At 41.5% G+C, this 13,001-nt stretch overlaps 1 protein-coding gene across 1 annotated transcript in view; it reads left to right on the forward strand.

Annotated features, from left to right (window-relative positions):
• The first annotated feature begins 6 nt into the window (after nt 1-6).
• Nucleotides 7-13,001, forward strand: part of NDUFA10 (NADH:ubiquinone oxidoreductase subunit A10) — a 64,141-nt gene continuing 51,146 nt past the window's right edge. Inside the window, exons 1-5 of the mRNA XM_008068905.1 lie at nt 7-84; nt 5,707-5,875; nt 6,536-6,751; nt 8,868-8,954; nt 12,476-12,597. Of these exons, the coding sequence (XP_008067096.1) occupies nt 10-84; nt 5,707-5,875; nt 6,536-6,751; nt 8,868-8,954; nt 12,476-12,597 (669 nt within the window). The 5' untranslated portion in view covers nt 7-9. The remainder of the gene's footprint in view (nt 85-5,706; nt 5,876-6,535; nt 6,752-8,867; nt 8,955-12,475; nt 12,598-13,001) is intronic.

Raw genomic sequence — 13,001 nt, forward strand, 5'->3', positions numbered from 1 at the left:
CGGACAGCCATGGCCTTGAGGCTCCTGAGACTGGCCCCGGCCTCCACGTCCGCGCGGGTCTTGGTGGCGGGCGCCCAGCGCGTGGTGAGGGGACGGCGGGCAGCGGGAGGGCGCCGCGGGAGGGTTCTTTCTGCATCTTCCCAGGCCTCTGGGCGGCGGCACCCAGGAGCTATCCTCGACCCTGTTGCCCCCGGAATTGTTTGGTTCTCAGACGTTGACAGGCTTCAGAGGAGCCCCGATCTTCTCTAGGCCATTTTATCCCAGCTCCAAGCCGAACGCTGGAGCACTGAGACGATTATCGCCGGGCCGCCCTGATGTGGGAGAGGGGTTTGCAGATTCCAGGCCCTAGTGCAGTTGCTGCGGTGTGCGCAGGGGCCGAGAAAAAGCTGGGGCACTCGCGCCTATTCATTCATTCATTAATGTAACAGCTTTTCCAAGCACCATTTAGGGATCAGGCCTCGTAAGTGCTGGGGTGATGTGGTGTTGAGGAAAAGCAAGAGAAGGCATTTTGGTTAGATTTGAATGGATCCAGGAACTTATGGTAGACAACAGTGGAATGACATTGGACACGGAGGGAACAAGAGAAGCAAAAGAACCATGGCTGAGAACATTAGAAAGCCTTTTTCGTTTGTTTTGTTTTAAACGACTGTAACTGTATCATAGTTTATTTGCTTGCTTGTGGCTAGAGGTACATTAATGTCAAGTTGTAAAGGGACTTGACCTCCATGCTAAGGGTTTTGGTCAGCATAAGCTTTTAAACAGAAGAGTATAATCTTATTAGAAAATTATATAAGTGTTTTTAGGACATAACTCAGGTTGCAGAAGAGAAGAGAGAAAGATGGTTATCTCTTTAATACCTGTTTTTTGGGGGGACCTATGTTAGTGGATGTGACAGCCCCAGAATAGAGATAATGTTCTGCTGTAATCCATGCACTGCACAGACCCACCCGAACTTGTGTTCTCTTCTGGGCACTACACTCTAAAGCGTATATGGAATAACTTCAGTAGGTCTGGAGAAAAATGAGTAAGATGAAAAAGGTGTATATCTTGTTACTTGAACAATTGAAAGAATTGAAAATGTGTCATGAAAGATTAGTTATTCTGTATGATTCCAGAGAGCAGAAAGATGGGACCGAGGATGGGAAATTAAAGGGAAAACTACCATAACTATAAAGAAGCACTTTCTAAAGATCTGGAAGTCAAGAAATAGTTGATTGCTTGATAGAAGCATTACTGCTTTTTGCCAGTCTATGGCATATTAAAATTTTGGACACAGATGGGAAAACAATTCCTACAGGAGAGAGTGATTAATTTCTGGGATTCTGGGTACTGTTGTGATTAACACCCTCTCCACCCCACTTACTTCCCACACTTACTTTACCCCATTCTCCTCTTCCTCATTCCACTTGGCATCGGTTGCACTGGTCTTCTGACTTGTCCTTGCAGTGTTCTTGCTTTATGGCATTTGCACTTATATTCCCTCTGCCTGAAAGACCCCCACCCCTCCAGATGTTCACTTGGCTACTTCTTCACCAAGTTTGTTCAAATGTCACTCTTAGGGATTGCTCCTACAGCCACCTATTTTAATATAGCAGTCCATCCCATATACCATACCATGCTCACCTCCTCTCCTTTGTTTGTCTCTATAGCACTTACTTAATAATATGCTATATAATTGTTTTGTTACCCCATGAGATTTTTGTTTTTTGGCTCAATACTGTATTCCATTGTCTAGAAAAGTGCTTGGCATATAGTAGACCCTGAGTAAATACTTGTTGACTGAATGAATGAATGGCACGCAATAGGCACTGAGTAAATTAAGTATTTGCAGACTGTTGAGTTTGTTATTTTTGGACTATATACAGAGTATGCCACTGTTTAATAATCTGATCTCCTGTGGATGGACCTTTAAGTGGTGGTTCTATTTGTTGGCTATTGCAGGCATTACTTCTGTGAGCCTTTTGATATATATTGTTCCTTTTTTTTCCTGTTCTGATTGTGTGTCTGTGTATTATTTACAACAATTGAATCATATAATGCATTCTCATTCTTTTTCTTTTAGAGAGCTAAAGCATGCTTTATTCAGATTTTCTCAGTTGTCGTCCCCCCCCCCCCCCCCCGCCATTTTTCTGTTTCAGGATCCCATTTGGAATATCGCATGACATTTAGTCATCATGTCTCTTGGTTATGCCTTTCTCTCTTTCCTTGTTTTTAATGACCTTGACAGTTTTGAGCAGTATTTGATGGGTATTTTGTCCCTCAGAGGCATTTGCTGATGTTTTTCTCATGATTAGACTTGGGTGATTGTATTCTTAGGAGGAAGACCACGTAGCTAAAGTACCACTGGCATCATGTCATATCATGGATACACACTGTAAACATTGCTTATCACTGTTGATATTGACTTTGATCACCTGGCTGAGGTAGTTTCTACACTATAAAGTTATTCTCTTTTTGCTTTCCATACTGTAGGACATCACTATATACTACACTTAAAGAGTGGAGAGTTATACTATCTTCCCTGAAGGCAGAATGTCAACATACATTATTTAGAATTTTTATGTATGGGAGATATGTCTGTTCCTCTACATTTATTCATTTATACATTCATTCAGCCAACCATTTATATCAATATGGACTCATATTCTTTGCATTATAATCCAGTACTGCTTTATTTTGTTGCTAAGATTGTTCTAGCTGTGGCCATTGGAAGCTCTTTCAGTTGGCTTTTGTATTGTGATGTACCCTTCATTGTGTGTGTGTGTGTGTGTGTGTGTGTGTGTGTGTGTGTGTGTGTGTGTGTTTATACTTCCTTTCTGGCACTACAAAGTGATTCAGTCTTAGAATAAGTTGTTTCTCCTAGGAGCCTTTGTTCTTTTCATTGGAAAATAATACTAGAAACCAAAATCTGGATGAGGTGTGCTTCTGCTAACTAGATCCTCTCAGCTAACAAAGTAAGTTTACTAACCTGTGTGTATATACATCTTTATAGATATTTCTATGTCTGACCATCTCTATTAAACTAAACATAAGTTCATACTGATGTCTCTAACACATTAAACTATATATTAGTTCAAGCAAATGTTCATTACCATAGGGATCATTCTAGCCTCCTCTGCTTATCTGTAATCCTCCTCTCCCACAGTGAGACACCTGGCTCCCACCATCTGCCGTTCATTTACTTAACTGCTTACTTCTAGTGCATGTATGTGTATGTATACACAAACACACAATACATATAGCAGTATGAGAATTATTAACCCTTACCTCTTAGGAAACATCTATGTGAACTGGAGTAAGTGCTTCTGTACAGTTCGTTTTGCCTCAGTCTTATAGACTGTTCTCATGTCTTATCACTTTTTTCCATCTTTAGTGAGGTGATTTCATATATTTGTAATACATTTGTGTTGTTTTGTCACATTCTGCCTTCCATCCTGGGATCCTTCTACCTAAGTTATTTTTTAAAATATTCATAGTTGAGTTCATTCTTTGTGCTGTAAAGTTCTGTGAGTTTTGACAGATGTATAATGGCATGTCTCTACAATATGCTTATTTACATTTTAGTCAATTTCATTGCTCTAAAAAATACCTTGTGCTTTACCTATTGAACCCTTACTCTTTTTCTTAAACTCCTGGCACTCACAGATCTCTTTACCATTTCTGTAGTTTGCCTTTTCTAGAATGTCTTATAATTAAAATCACATAATATATTGCCTTTTCAGACTGTTTCTTTCACATAGAAATAATACATTTAAGATTCACTTATGTCTTTGTGGTTTGATAACTCGTTTCTGTTTATTATTGAATAATATTTCATTGTATGGATATACTACAGTTTATCCATTCAGCTTTTAAAGGTCATCTTAATTGCTTCCAGCTTTTGGCAGTTATAAATAAAGCTGCTATAATCATGTACATGCAGATGTTTTTGTAGATATACGTTTTTATATCGATTGATTAATACCTAAGAAAAGTGATGAATGGATCCTGTAGTGAGACCAGTTTTATAAGAATGCTAAACTGTTTTCCAAAGTGATTACCATTTCCATTTCCACCAGCAGTGAATGAGAGTTCCTGTTGCTTTACATTCTCACCAGCATTTGGGGTTTTCTGTTATTTGCATTTTTATGCATTTTAATAAGTGTATAGTGATATCTTTTTGTTTTAACTTGTGATTCTCTAACGACAGATGATGCTGAGCATCTTTTCCTATGCTTATTTGCTATATATCTTCATTTGTTAGTCAGTTAGATTTTTTGCCCATTTTTAAATTGAGTTGTCTGCTTTGCATTATCTTTTGTAACCTGTTTTTTTTCCTCCCAGCCTTCAGTTATCAAGTAAATCAAGACTGAAAAAAACTTGATATTATTTTATATTCTTCTGTATTTTTATTTCATAATAAAAATTTTAATATTTTGTTATTTTAGTGAATACTTAGTGTTCCATAATATGGACATGCTTTAATTTATTTTCTGACTACTCATATGTTGTTGGACATTTAAGGATTTTTTTTATTTACCTTTTTGATGTAAACCATGTTTCATCCAACATCCTTATAGGTGAATCTTTGCACAGGTCCATGGTTTATTCCCTTTGGATAGGTTACTGATGCCATACACCCAGTATCCTTTAGGTTTTATTACCATGAGCAGTTTATGGTGGTATTCATTATCTTGTCCTAGCACTGCATATCATCATTTTTAAAAAGTCAATTATTTTCCACTTGGTGCATAAAAATGTATTTCTCCTTTTTAATAGTCTTTTGGTTTTTTGTAGCAAGGTTGAACACTTTTTCATGTGGTTATTGGCCATATTTCATACTTTTAAAATAAGCTATGCATCTCTCTTTTTTTCTTTTTGTCCTATACAACCTCTGTACACACTAAGCTGCTATCCCCTCATATATGTTAAATTTTTTCAGTTGTTTGCCTTTTGGTTATGTTTCTTTTCTTTTTGGAAGTAGCTGTAGTATGGAGAGTATTGGGGATTCTGGAGGCAGATGAAACAGACCTTTGCCTTGAATATGAAAGATGTGAAGATGTCTACAGAGTCAGTGCAGTATGGAAGGGAGGTGATGTGTCCAGAGAGATTGAAGAGTTAGGATTTTGTGTATGATTCTGCAGTTGAAGGAAGAACATCCTAGATGACTCTTATATATGCTCTCTTTTCATTCCCTGTTGTGAGGGACAGCAGACTTGGGAGTGAGGGCATGGGTGTTGCATTTCAGCTTTAGGTCTGTAAGCTTTCAGGTGCCTTTAGGACATCCAGGTAGAACTGTTTAATAGGCAGTGGGGTAACTAGGTCAGGAGCATAGGGCAGAAGCCCGGACTAGACAAATGTTTTTTATTCCCTTTTTCCCTCTTGTCCCTGAGCCCCTCTTTCTCCCTGTCTTTCTTCAGTCTATCCATCTATAGCCATCCACCCAACTTTTATTGAACATAGTAAGCATATTCAATAGAAATTTCAGGCACCATTCCAGGCCCTGAGGATTTAGCAGTGAATAGACTGACAACATATCTGCTGTTAGGGAGCTTGCATGACCGGGGTGGAGGGAGAGACAGAAAATTAAATTAATAGGTAATAAAGATGTAGATGTTGGCATTTTTGTCACCAAGGGGTTTCTTGGTGTTTTTACCTAATAGTTGGTAATGCCTGCAGTAACCAGAATGGTCACGTTGTACTGTTGTATGATATTGTGTTTTTCAGGGAAGACTTCATACCAGTGTGCAGTGTCAGCTGCGATACGGACCTTTGGCATTTATGCTTGGTGATAAAACAAGCAAAAAACTGACAGAATACAGCAAAGTGATAACTGTAGATGGCAATATATGTTCTGGGAAAGGCAAGCTTGCAAAAGAGATAGCAGAGAAACTAGGTATGATTTTATGTTATGTAGAATGACACCTTTTTCTCAGATATATGGTTGTTTATCTCACTTTGATTTTACTTTAATATTGATTAGGTAGAATTGGGCCTAAGGTGAGTATTTTACATTTTTGTTTAATCATTCAGATTTGGAAAATTAAAAAAAAAAATCTTTGCTAGTTATCAATTTGAACTGGAATTTTATCTTGACAGTATAAACTGGACACTTCCATGTGAGTTGTCATATTTGAATTTTGTGATAGCCTGTGAAATAGAAGTGTTGTTATGGCACTCATTTACAAATGAGTAAAGTCGGTAAGAGGAGCTGATGTAGCACAGCTCGTCAGTGCTGGTGTTTGTCCCTGGTACCTTTCTGTTATACCCATTTGACAGCACTGGAGGGGCTCTTATAGTCACGGGGAAGCTGTCCTTTCGGGAGGAATTCATACAAGAGCATGGTGCAGCCCTTTAGCTTACTTGTTTATCTCACACGTGCTCAGGCAAGTTGTCTTCAGTATCTCATGTGCTCCCTTTACATATGATGAAACACAGGTGTAAGGGTATACTGGTGATACTGTTCAGATGGGTTGTGTGCTTCAGTTAGTCCACACTAATTGCTGGGGTAGTGGGGAACCCACACCAGGCTTCATCTAGTTCTTTCTCTTCACAGGCTTAAAGCACTTTCCTGAAGCAGGGATACATTATGCAGACAGCACTACAGGGGATGGAAAGCCTCTGGACGTAGCGTTTAGTGGCAACTGTAGTTTGGAGAAATTCTATGATGATCCGCAAAGTAATGATGGCAACAGTTACCGCCTGCAGTCCTGGTTGTATGCCAGTCGTCTCCTGCAGTATGCAGATGCCTTGGAACACTTGCTGAGCACAGGTGCGTGTCTCTGGCTGGGTATCTGCTGGATGCATTGTGTACTTGAGCTTGAGTCTAGAATTCAGTTATTTTAAATTGCTACTAAGTGGAGTTTTTCTTTCAGAGTCATTGATGAGGTACGTTTTGTTTTTCCAATGAGATCATAAGTTCCCTGAGATCCATGTTATTGTTTCAGAATAAAATTAACTTAATATTATTTCACTGTTGAATACTGAAGTGGATTTATGAATTGTATGGAATATTCATGTTACTGTTTTAGACGTTTACATGCAATGTGTCAAAATGATGGAGGAAAGGGAAAACATATAATCCACTAGAGGAGGTGGAGTCAAACTTAGGAAGATGCAGCATGTCTCATATAGAGATGTGAATGACAACAAAACAGGGTTGTCTTAGAGGACCCAGAGACAGACTGGAATTCACCATAAAGATACAGGGTAGAAGTTAAACCTTGAGAAGGTAGCAGAGATGAAGGGCGGTGGAACACACAGGTCACCATAGACTCATGTGGTTAGGGAGGATATGTCCTTGGGAGTTGTCCAAAGCAGGGAAGAAATGGACATGGGTTCTGTATTAGGGCAGCCAAGGCCAGAGTCTGGGAGATGGAAACAGGGATCAGGAAACACAGGAGATGGAGGGAAAGTGGACAGTGGGCAGGAACATAGGCTATGCATGTGCACAGTGAAGTCACAACCCCACTAGGGCTGCCTTATTGTCCTGGGAAACAACAGAGTGTTAGACACCTTGAAAGTTGGGCAGCAACTTTTTGGTCAAAGCTCCCATGCCATGGTTCTGAATTCACAGGTAGCAGCAAATTCATGTGTAGAGGAGAGGGAGGCAGGTTGATTCTCAGGGGCTTTGTGTCAGTTCTCGATAGCAGTGGTTGCCGCACTTCTTGATCAGCGGTATCCCTCATGAGCTTATCACACACAGAAGCTCCACTGCTGCTGGAGAGTCAGCTCATGCAAGGGAGGGACATGGGGCCAGGTCTGAGCTGTGAGAACAAGGATGTTTCTAACAAGGACCCCAACCACTGCTGGAGCTGGTTCACAGCTGTGTTTGGGAGCCACTGCCTAGTGCACTATGGCCACATAGGGTAATGGTCTTATGTGAACAGTTCAAAGGCTTCTCCTTATTGTCCTGCCTTTTTGACATTTTATTAGTGATTCTTGTTTCTGAATGAATAAAATCCTGATCTTTGTGAGTGTTACTCTTAAGAAAAAATGTGGTTTGCCATCTACCTTCAATGTCCTGGACTAGAACCCAACTCACAGGAGCCAATATAGTGGCTTGGACTTAGTGCTGACATTTGGGCTCACTATACATTCTTCTGAAGCACATGTCGGCCCTATCTTCTGACTACTGTTTCTTAAAATTAAAAAGAAACATTTTACTTGTTAAATAAGAACTTGTTTGGTTTTTTTGTACTCTTTTAACTTACTTATTAAGTACTGAGTGCATGCCTGCTGGGTGCCAGGCCTAGCCTAGGAGCTAGGGGTGCCACAGGAAGGGAAGTTTATATTTTAGTAGAAGATAAAGGCTCAATATGGAAACGAGAACATCTGGTCCTGAGTGAGTGGTGGTTGCTCTGAGGAAGGGGACCATGGGATGGGACTGGGTTTGGAAGGTTAGGGGAGGCCTCTACCCAGACATAGCAGGACTAACTGCAGGGAGTCTGCCTAGGAGCCCTGGGAACTAGCATTCTGATCTGAGTGTCTGTTAGGGGCCACTGTGACAGTAGCTCAACAAGTGAGGCTGAGAGTGGATGGAGGTGACTGGAGTGGTTGGTGCAGGCAGGAGCAGTAATTAGGGTGGTCACTTCACTGTGGGGATGGAATAGATCGTTTAAAAACGGAAGCACTTTTTATTTTAATTGGATGCTTTTGTCACAGCTGAACGATTGAAACAATGTTATTTTGCCCAAAACTGAAAAGGTATTCTAGTTTTTGGAAATAATTTCCCACTTATAAATATGTATATGTTCTTTTGAATATATTTAGTTTGGAAATGAAATTGTAAATGACTGTGCTTTTCCTCTTTCTAAAGTGAAATCACCAGTTTACAGCGCTTTGTTATTTGTCTAATTCTTAATTTCTGTTTATCCATTTTTAAACAGGACAGGGTGTTGTGTTGGAGCGCTCCATCTTCAGTGACTTTGTTTTCCTGGAAGCGATGTACAACCAAGGATACATCCGAAAGCAGTGTGAGTCAGTGTTGCAGGCAAGCTTCCCAGTGTGTTGTGTGACTTTGCAAAGGCTGTGATAGACTCACCTTGCTGTTGATGTTTTTGTGAATGTTTGTTAAAGATGAAGAAATACCATTACTTAATAAATTTTTACAGGAAGAAGGGAACTTACTGAGGTTTCTCTCACCCTTTTTTCTTCCTAAAATAGGTGTCTTTTGTCCTATGACATCTCCCTGTGAAAGTAGGGCAGGGTCTCAGGCCATTGAGCATACTAGGCTTAACACACAGTCCCCACATCCTCCCCCGAGGGTTTCCCCAGCTCTCAGCTCACCCAGAAATACTGGGGCTGCATTTCTTTGACCTGTAGGTTTAATTATACCAAACGCTCCCATTTCTAATGTGTGATTTCTAATGGAACTTTCCTTCAGACACGTTGCTGTTCTCATGTTTTTAGGGAGAGTAGTCTTGTGTTGGGGTATTGTTGAAGAGCTGACAAGTGGCATATGGAAAGGAATAAAGACCTAGTTAGAAGCAGGCTGACCTTGAGAAGTTAAGATAGGATTGGAGTGTCTAAGTAGGAGTGTGTTGGGATGGTGCTTTGAACAGGTCTTGTGGTCAGTCTGACTGGCAATGTTTTCATCTGTGTGCTGGGGTGACTGGAGCCAGTGGGAAGCTGAAATCTGGGAAGTCAGAGTCAGTGTTGTTGGTTAATGAAAGAGGAGACTGAAGTAATCCAGGTGGCAATTCTGAGGATACAGCATCTGCTTTGGTTGCATATGTGTTCTGGTGTTAGGGTAATCTGCCTGACAGCTTGCAGCCAGAAAGAGTAGTGAGAGCCCTTGCTTCTGCCCAAGGGGCTGATCCTCTCTAGACACACCAAGCAGCAGTTCAGGTCAGTCAGCAAGTATTTCTGGAGTACATGCTGTCTTAAGGATTAGTGTTATGAAGGTATGAAAGACAAGGCTCCCACAGTCTTGTGGGTGGGAGTGAGGGACGTTAAACCAATGTAGGTCGTTAATTGCAATAAAATGTGTTTAGTGGCTCCTCAGTGTTACTCCTGGGTACTATGGAAGCACACAGAACCATCTAATCAGCTGGGAGATGGAATTGTTCTCAGGAAGATCTTTGTTGATAACTGACTTGTAATGCAGTTGCAAGCAAGGGAAGTTGGGGGTGGGTGGAGACCACACACTGGCAGTGTTGTCATGGAGGGAGGGTCAGGTGCTGGCTGGAGAGGTAGGAAGGGACTGCCCGAGGAAGGGGCTTGCACCTTGGTTAGGACGTTTTGATTTTGTTGTGAAAGTACTGAAGAACTGCTGAAGGATTTTAAGCATGACAGGGATGTAGTTAGATTTGAGTTTTAAGTGATCACAGGCCTTTATCTGAAGGATGCATTTGGTGAGGGGAAACTCAAAGGGAAGGAGCCCAGTCAGGAGGAAGTGCCCAGCAGGGAGGCTGCACTGGACAATGGGAGTTGCCACTGAAGAGGGACATTGGGCAGGCCTGAGTGGGTGACTTCATGGCAGCACAGTGGGGAGAGTAACGTGGACCTGTCCTGGTTGGTTAGCCACAAGGGAGAAGGATGCACAGGGACAGTGGACTGAGATGGCTTCACATTTGGATGTCGCTGAGTATGAGTTCCCATGAGATGGTCACAGGGCACATCTGCAGTCAGGTGTCTGCTAAAGTCCTGAGGATTGGCCTGGGCTGGTGATAGTTTGGAGGGTCGGCAGAGACAGTGGGCATACTTGTCTTGGAAAAGCCCAGGGAGTGATGGTGAGAACTGAGACCAGGTCCCAGAGTGTGCCCTTTGTGGGGATGTGGGAGCCCCCTGAAAAATTAAAGCTGAACCATCAGAGGTGCACAAGGATAACCAGAGAGGGTGGAGGATGGTTGGTCATGGGTGTTACGTGGACTGTGATAAGAACTGAGAAGTGACCATCAAATTTCACCTTTAGGGGACTGGTGGCATTAGCCAGGATCATTTCAGTGTTGGGTTGGAAGAAAGCAAATTTCATTGGCTAAAGGGCAGGTGTCACATGGCAGGGTGGGAAATTGCCTAAGAAATGGGATGCTAACAGAAATAAGGAGAAAAATTGAGACTTTGTGGAGGAAGCAAGGCAAAGGAAGATTTTAGTTTAACAGTGAGAGAGGTTGACCTCTTAAAGGTCCAGCAATTAGGAAGCAAATCTTTGGCCTAGTATGTTCTGCATGGATGGCTGTTGGTACGATCAGGTGTTTGTACCCCACAGTCAGTGTTTGTCTCTTGCTTGGTCATGCCTCCTCCTTGGTAGTCTTTCATATCCCTCTAGTGCATATTGTCCCTGACCTTGGATCAAAGGCCCATCCCATAATTCTTCTAGAGCAAGAGTACTAGGAGTGCTGCTCACTGGAACATGACCACCCATTTGTCACTTTTGGAAGGTTCCACCATGTAACAGTCTGCAGAGAGGATAATTTCTTGACATTGCCTCTGTGATGGGTGAGGGTGGTTGTTTCGTTCTGCATAAACAGAACTGTATTCTCCCTGTTGGTTTCATAGAGTATTCTTCAAAGCAGCAAATCCTCTTTAGCATCACAATTTTTATGTGATTGCTGTCTTTATAATGTATTCTGTATTATGATAACTTTAGGAGAATTATTTCTTGCCTTAGTTACTTTCAATTTTATTTTTTTACTTATTTATTTATTTATTTATTTAAAAATAAAGAATCTTTCTCTGTCGCCCAGGCTGGAGTGGTGGTGCAACCATACGTAGCTTAATGCAGCCTTGAACTCCTGTGTCAGCCTCCTGAGTAGCTAAGACTACAGGTGTGTGTCACTATACCTGGCTAATTAAAAACAATTTTTTTTGTAGAGGTAGGGTCTCACTGTGTTACCCAGGCTGGTCTCAAACTCCTGGGCTTAAGTGATCCTCCTGCCTCAGCCTCCAAGAGTGCTGGATTTTACCGGCAAGAGATCACATCCAGCCTCAATTTTATTTTATATCACTGAATCTAACTCAGTAAATAGTTCTGTGTAGCTGTTTAAATGTGCTGAACCTGAGTAAATGTAGCTTGACATTTTTCTTTTTATTCCTTAAAGAAGATCATACCCTTATCTGTTGTTACTATGAAGAAATATACATACAGCAGGTGTATACAATGCATTTCAGTTCAGAAAACACTAAAATGGACACTTGAGTGACCTTCACCTTGCCTCAGAAGTAAAGGTGGACTCTTTAATGTGGCTAAGATGCACTGAAGATCTGCCTTTAGAATACTGTTAAGGTCATCATTTAGATCCTAGTATTTTACTTTGTCAGTCACTTAATTTCCCTGGACCTTATACTTTGGGTTTGTAAATACAGTGAGGATAAGAAGCCCTGTTTGCCATGTGTGTGGTCATTGGTTAGAGCTGTGACTGTAATGTGATTCAGATTGACATATGGCTCTGAGAATTGCAAATTCCTTTACTGTTTTATTCAAGGAGGAGCTTGTTTTGGAAACCTGTATGGGGACTGTTAGATGACAGTGGTGCCTCTCTCTTATGTATGACAGGTGTGGACCACTACAACGAGGTGAAGAAGGTCACCATCTGTGAATACCTGCCTCCCCACGTGGTGATCTACATCGATGTGCCCGTTCCAGAGATCCAGAGTCGGATTCAGAAGAAAGGAAATGTAATTCAGTTTTAAAATCAAAAGCCATGCATCTTTTTATCTGTCCTTGCTATTTGTAATGTAGAACAGCACTTAAAAGCCCTGTTTTAGTAGGATACTGGTTTCTGGTGGTCCTCACCAGGAGGGATCCCAGCTGAGAGAGGCCATCCTTGAGTGGAGAGAGGGCCCAGGGTCTCTGCCTGGTGCTGCCCCAGTTGGGAACTGCTGCTTACCAGTGCTCTCCAGGCCCACTGTTGTCTCCAAGTCCCTCAACTGTTCTTGTGAGGCTGGGGAAGACCTCCTGACAGACTTTTCTCAGTCCCTCTGTCATGTACCTTTCCATTATTAAATGGGATTTTCATATCTTATCACTCTCCTACAAATTGAAAGTGATTTCTAATATCCTTTCAGTTCACTACTCCCAT

The sequence above is a fragment of the Carlito syrichta genome, unplaced genomic scaffold, assembly GCF_000164805.1.
Source record: "Carlito syrichta isolate Samal-C Ts95f unplaced genomic scaffold, Tarsius_syrichta-2.0.1 Scaffold311653, whole genome shotgun sequence".
Taxonomy (NCBI): domain Eukaryota; kingdom Metazoa; phylum Chordata; class Mammalia; order Primates; family Tarsiidae; genus Carlito; species Carlito syrichta.